The following is a 6892-nucleotide window of genomic DNA, read 5'->3' as shown; positions in this document are numbered from 1 at the left end:
CAGTTGTATTTCAGGGTGAGCAACAGCAAAAACAAACAGCTTAGAGCTAGAGAGGGACAGGGGTAGAGTGGAAGTTTGGGCTGAGGAGGGGGAAAGAGGTCAGATAACCAGTCTGAACTCCCGACCCTGACCCTTGGTTTTTTTGTTTGTTTTTTGTTTGTTTTTGTTTTGGTTTGGTTTGGGTTTTTTTGGTCCCTCCACCTTTCAGGAAACAAAACTGTCTAGAGTCACTCTTGCTCATTCCTCCAGAGAATGGAAACTTGATGACCTTCGAAGCAGCCTCAAGATCCTAATTTAGAGCAAGAAGAGAACACCTCCAATTCCTCAGTCCCCTCCCTCTGCTGCTTGATACCTAAGGGACACTGCCATGCCCTCTCCCTAGTCAAAGTTGGACTCATCGTGGCTGGGTTTCAATGTTATGACAGTAGATTTTTTTTTCCAGAACAGAGTCCTGAAAGTTCTGCAGAGTAACTGGAAAGGAATCAGACTTGGAAGGGACACCAACCAGTGAGGTCCCAGGAGCAAAGGGGCTGCCACTACTGGAGGTTCAAGCAGGCAACTGTGCTGCCCGTCGCTAAAAATGAAGAACCAGAGCATGGATTCACTTATATCAAGAATATGCAATGTTTATTGAGGAATGGGACCTGGCCCTCGACAACCATCCCATGTAGTTTCACTCTGGCTTTAAAAAGACACCATTTTTATAGAGATTTATATATAATATATTTATATATTTATATATATTTTGCACATAAAACAGGCATCATGAAATTCCCATCTATCACATCTGGAAAATAAAATATCTTCCCACAATAATGACAACAACAAAAAACAACTTGGCCCTTTCCTTCTCCTCCCTACCCTCCCATGCCTCCATTTCCCGTGGGCACACAGCTTGGCTAGGGGGTGGGGATGCTTTTGGGAAAAGTCTCCCACAAGTTCCTGACAGTTAGAGGTCCCGAATACAGAGGTGGTGTCAGGCTGGGCTTGTTGGCAGGGGCCCATTTCTTTGAGTTGATTGAGATTGTCTGGAGGGGATCCTAGGCCATCTCTGAGGTTCCTTTCTTTCACCCCAAACCTGTCCATCAGGCAACTTGTCTCCCTTTGCCTTTTTCTTGCACCACTTTTGGAGAGCTGCTCCCAGGGGACTGGGGATGGTGGGAGGGGACACAAAGGGAAGAGGGAGGTAGAGGGTATTCTGCTTCTCCCCATCCCTCAGGGAGAGGAAAATAACAATAATAATAAAAGGAGAGGAAGGCGGAGCTCCCTTCCACTCATGAACAAAGAAAATCTCTTGGCCAGAATCTGAGTGAAAAATACAAACAAGGTGATGCACGGGACTACAACATTAATTAGCACACAAAGGTGGACAGTCACACTGCTGCTCGCACAGATAAAACCAGCTTGGGATTGAGGCTTGCAATAACTGAAAAAGCAACAAGCTTGGCCGCTTCTTGTAACCAAATCCCCCATCCCATGGGAATTTATTCACTGTGCTTTTATTATTGCGACTTCACGACATATTGTACAGACATTGCTGCTCTGAGTTTGGCTTCTTCCTCCCCTTCTCAAGGGGACAGTTTCATTAGTCTCCTGACTCCCTCACCCCTTCTGCTCTTCACACACCATTTCCTTGGAAGAGGGGGGAGCTGCTGATTTAGGACTTCGGCCTCTCAGTCACTCCTCTTACGGGGAGAGCTGCCTGCCGATCACTTCCCATCCCCTCTTTAGGACTGAGTCTGAAGGAAGACACCCCCACCTCGGCCCAGAAACTCGGCTCCCACAAGTCTAGGGGCAACAACCACAGGCTTAACGCCAAGTTACTGGGGTTTCTTTCTCTTCTTAAGGACTTTGTAATATTCGCATAGGAATATCACCAAGTTCTTTCTCCTGCTCAGCATCTAGGGAAGCCGTCTCCTACTCTCTTCTCTCTACTCTCACCGCAGTTTCTTTTACACACACACCCTTTCTCTGAGGCAAGGCCCACCACCTGTCCTTCAACACCCCAGTCGCAGGATGGCTGGAACTTCACTTTCTACGATCTTTCCCCAGGCTCCCGCATCTTTCCTTAGCAGAAAACGGTGGGGAGATAGAGAAAGGGCCCGGCAGTTGTGGGTGTAGGAACAGGGGAACCCCTAGATCAAATGGCAAAGGCACATGGTTTGCTCCTTCCACTCCGCAGACACTTGGAATCTTAGAGTTTCAATTTAGACGCGTCTCCGCTCCTAAGGCACAGGGTTATTACTTAATACTAGAGCTCCCCGGCTTCCGGGCTTCGATCTCTCTTCCTTCTCGTCCCGCCACCCTCACTCCCTGTTCTCTCCCCCCACCCCAACCCCAATTCCAACTAGACAAAGACTCGAAGACAACCACCTGAGGCCAAATCTCAAAATAGAAGAGATTCTGACCAGCTTGGGGAGGGGTGTCGAAAAGAGGGTACAGAGAATCAAAGCCAGCCAGGGTTTATGGCACCGGAATTTCCTCGTTCTGTCTTGGACAGTCTCGAGATCAGTCAGTTCTGAAATTTAAAAAACAAAAACAAAACACAAAACCCACCAGCCTCCAAAGTAACGTCCTTCAGTCCAGCGTCTGGGTGGGCGCGGAGGGACGGACGGAGGAACTGAGGGACAGAATCCACAAAGGGCCCTAGGGCCACCGGGAGTCTAGGCTAGAGAAGGTCTGGCGGGAGGGAAGCGCTTATTCACGCGCAATTGCCCATGGCTTTAACCAAGGAACTTTCTGGGAGCTGGCGGAAGATACCTCGCAGCGTGTCCAGCTCCCGAGTCAGCTGCTCCACCCGCTTGCGCAGCCGGTCATTGTCATTGGTGAGCTCCAGCACCTTCTGCTGGGTCTCCACGTTGCGCTGCTTGGCCTTGTCCCGGCTCTTGCGCACAGCGATGTTATTGCGTTCCCGACGCACTCTGTATTCGCTGCTGCTCTTGTCCACTGACTTCTTGGATTTGCCCCGGTGGTCCGTGGACATCATCTTGAGTCCCCCTCCCGGAGGTAGACTGTTCTGCTGGTGTGGGTGGTGCGGCGGCTGCGGCGGCTGGTGGTGAGGACTGGGCACGGGCGTGGGCGGCGGCGTGGGATGCCCCGGTTGCAGGTGCATGGTGGTCTGGCCGCAGTGGGCGATCTGGTACTGGAGGTGGGACGCCGGGTGGTGGTGGTGATGGTGGTGGTGGTGGGGCGGAGGAGGAGGTGGCGGCTGCTGCTGCTGCTGCTGCTGCTGCGCCTGGTAGGAGTAGAGGCCGGACAGCGCCAAATGCTTATTCTCGTCCTCCTCCCGGGGCTCCTGCTTGATCACCAGTGGTCGCAAGGCCGGGGCCCCGATGCGCTCGTACAGGGGGTCTAATTTGCCGTCCAGGTAGCCGGCGGCCATGCAGCCGTAGACGTGGGGGTGGCTCCCAGGCCCGTGGGCTCCGTGCATGGCGTGGCCGGCAGGATGCGGCTGCAGAGGATAGTCGAACTCGCCCCCCGCCAGGGCAGCTTTGGCTTTCTCCTGTTGCTTGCTGTGCTGGAACAGATCAGCTAGGAACTCGTCGTTGAAAGCGGCGGGATCTATGTAGGCGCTGATGTCGATGGAGTTTTCGTTCTCACAGATGTCGCCCAGCTGTTCCGAGGCGGCGGCGGCTGCAGGTGTTGCGGGGGGCTGAGGAGGGACCGAGTCCCGGGGGTAGCCAAAGGCGGCGCTGCTAGGCTGGTGGTGGGGACTCTGGAGGTGGCTGCTCATCGGGGGCCGGGACTCGACCTCGTAGAAGTTGGTTTGCTCCATGGGGGAGCTAAAATCTGCCCGGCATGGTGACCAGCTCCGGGAATCCAGACTGCACGGGCACCCGGACTTCGGGGCACGCCCAGCGGTCGCCCACAGCCTGCACGATCAATCCGGGCCGGGACTGAGAGTGAAGCGGGCTTCCTCGGGAGAAGGAGCCCACACGCCTTCCTCTCTTTTCGCAGAGTGCAGAGAGACGAGTGGGGCTACGTGCCTTCTTCTTTCTCCCTCCAGCCCGGGATCCAACCCTCCCCTCTTTTCCCTCCAAGCGCCTCCCAGCCCGACTCCCCTAGCTTGTTCGCCCTTAATCGCTAATGGCTCGGCTCGCTCCCTGCTGCTATTATATAGTCTCAAAATCCCGGGCTGGGCATCGCCCTCTAGTGTCCAAAACGCCTTCTGGGAAGCTATGACCACCGTGGCGGGTTTAGATTCCCTGGGTCTTAGCGCCAGGCCCTTGTAAAGAAACCTACCCCCGCCCCGTCCCCTCTCCGCCTCTCTCTAGATACCCCTTTCCACTCTTTAGCTCTTGGGGGGGGGATGTGGCTCGGAGCCCAGCCCTCGGCTGAGAGGTGCAGCTGCAGAACGCTCACTTTGCCTGAGTGCTGTTTTTCTCTTAACAAAACCACCGCTAGTGTAAACAGACACATGCAAGCCCATTCTATATACTGTGGGTACTTCAGGGAGCAAGAAGAATTTCCATTGTGCCAAAAAGTAATTCGCTACTCTCAGTCTCCCTTAGGGCGGCGAAATGTGGCTCCCCTCTTTTCTCCTAAACTTCAAAGAATTTTTTTTTAAAGATCAGCTAAACCGGCGCCCTGGGTTGGAACCTGTTGAAAAGGTTAAGTGCTGGGGCGCACTGATAAGGAGTCCAGCGAAACATGTCTTTCAGTCCAAGGTACTGTGGTGGCTCAGGGGGTGAGAGGAGGAAAGGAGAGCCGAACCGCCACGAGGTTAGCGGGAAGTCTGGCGCGATTTGTGTGCCCGATTCACGATTCTCCTTCAAAACAAGAATCGGTACCTGAGAAGAAATCGGGGGGTTCTAGAAGGTGGGGAGGCGGGGGTGTCAAGTTTCCGGACAGAAGCCTAGCGCCCGGGACTTCGGAAAAGTCTAAAGGTAGTAGTGAACCTTGTGCTTTTATCTCTGATCGCCAGGTGACATGTGAAACATACCCGATTTACAGCCCGAGCCACCACAATGTGGTCTCACGGGGACACCGGGCTGACTGGAACGGGACGTTCCGGCGCTAGGACCCAGGGAGAAGAGGGGAGGGAGGGAAGAGAAGGGAAGGGAGGAAAAGGAGGGAAGATGGGAGGTAGCCAGGGAGTACTGCGGCCCGAAAAGGGACAAGGGGCGGGGAGCGTTCCCAGGGAGGCCACAACCCACTGATTAGAGGGTGACATTAAAAAAAAAAATCACTCCGCCGGGGCCCAATCATTCTGGAGAAATGAGCTCAATGCCTCCAACTTTGTCTCTTGTATCTTTCCTGGGGAGCATAAGGGCCTGTAGCTCTTTCCTAGAGTGGTGGTTTCTGCTGGGCCCCCTAAAAACCTCGTTTAAAAAAGAGACAATAGGTTGTGGAAGACAGACCCCTCTAGAGCAGAAAGTAAGAAAATTATGCCTCATATCAAAACAAGAGAAATAAATTATTTTTTAAAGGAGAACCATTCTAAGATTGCTCCCTCCCTCCTCCCTTCCTTCCTTCCTTCCTCCCTCCCTCCCTCTCTCCTTTCCTTTCTTCCTTCCTTCCTCCCTCCCTCCCTCTCTCCTTCCTTCCTTCCTTCCTTCCTTCCTTCCTCCCTCCCTTCCCTCCTTCCTTTCCTTCCTTCCTTCCTTCCTTCCTTTCCTTCCTTCCTTCCTCCCTTCCCTCCTTCCTTTCCTTCCTTCCTTTCCTTCCTTCCTTCCTTCCTTCCTTCCTTCCTTCCTTCCTTCCCTTCCTTCCTTCCTTCCTTTCCTTCCTTCCTTCCTTCCTTCCTTCCTTCCTTCCTTCCTTCCTTCCTTCCTTCCTTCCTTCCTTCCTTCCTTTCCTTCCTTCCTTCCTTCCTTCCTTCCTTCCTTCCTTCCTTCCTTCCTTCCTTCCTTCCTTCCTTCCTTCCTTCCTTCCTTCCTTCCTCCCTTCCCTCCTTCCTTTCCTTCCTCCATCTCTGCCTGAGACTCCTTCTCTGCCTCTCCTCCTCCGCAAAGCTCCTTTCTCAATTATCCTGACTGTAATCAATTCTTTTCAGGAGCATTGGGGGAAAGGAGATGGTTTTAATATATTTCATTAATTTCTTCTAGACTGCACAGTGAACAACCTTGGGTTGCAGCTACTGGCTTTTGATCGGCTCTTTACTTTTCCTTGGTTCACCGTTTCCTGTCCCCAGTCTCCCCTCCCCCTAGAGTTTGGGGTGAAGGGTGGAGGCAATGATCTCTAATCATGCCTGTTCCCTTGAGGTTGACCCTGAAAAAGAAGCTGTGTGGGCTGTACTTGGGGAAGGTCGGGAGAAAGCTTTTTTTTTTTTTTTTTTTTTTTTTTTTTTAAACTAAGGAAAACCCTGAACCCTCACCACTTCAGATAAATATATATTTACAAAAAATACAAAAAATGACATATATTACTTATATTTACATATAACACACACATATACATAAAATAGTAGGGATTAAAGGAAGGATTAAATCTCTTCTAAGTATAAATTCATGCTAGAAATGTGAAGGTGGCAACTAGTTGTTCATATTAACTCCATATTTTTGAAATGCTAAAACTGTCCCAAAGAAGCCTATCCTGAATGCAACAACCCTGAATAACTTACCCATACTCCTCAGTGTTCTCCTCTTCCTCCCCGTCAAATCCCCTAACCTGTCTTTGGACCCAGGAATTTTCAAGTAACTTTGAAGTCAGGGGGCGATAGAAAGCATAATTGCCTCTGATTTCTGGGATATAACTTATATTATTTTCTTTTAGCTGAAAACTTGGCCCTGTTTATCCAGGTGAGATTTGGGGAGTTGTAAGGAATGACATTTATTTCAAAGCCAACGTGGCTTAACTTTCCAAAGTTTAAACAGTAACTACTCCCAGCTTAGCGTTCCAGCCCAGATAACAAGGGGAAGATCTTTTTTTTTTGGGGGGGGGGGAAACTTTA

At 51.3% G+C, this 6892-nt stretch overlaps 1 protein-coding gene across 1 annotated transcript; it reads right to left on the bottom strand.

Annotated features, from left to right (window-relative positions):
- Nucleotides 1–600: 600 nt before the first annotated feature.
- CEBPA (CCAAT enhancer binding protein alpha) lies at nucleotides 601–4105 on the bottom strand. The gene has a single exon (XM_074293224.1). It carries the CDS (start codon nucleotides 3773–3775, stop codon nucleotides 2702–2704), a length of 1074 nt encoding a protein of 357 aa, XP_074149325.1. The 5' UTR covers nucleotides 3776–4105; the 3' UTR covers nucleotides 601–2701.
- Nucleotides 4106–6892: the final 2787 nt, after the last annotated feature.

This window comes from Sminthopsis crassicaudata, chromosome 2 (assembly GCF_048593235.1).
Source record: "Sminthopsis crassicaudata isolate SCR6 chromosome 2, ASM4859323v1, whole genome shotgun sequence".
NCBI lineage: Eukaryota > Metazoa > Chordata > Mammalia > Dasyuromorphia > Dasyuridae > Sminthopsis > Sminthopsis crassicaudata.
The sequence above is the reverse complement of the archived record's forward strand: the minus strand, read 5'-3'. Positions and strand labels throughout refer to the sequence as shown.

Excerpts from the sequence above, each read along its gene's own strand:
- CEBPA (XM_074293224.1), bottom strand. The coding sequence starts at position 3,775 with ATGGAGCAAACCAACTTCTACGAGGTCGAGTCCCGGCCCCCGATGAGC.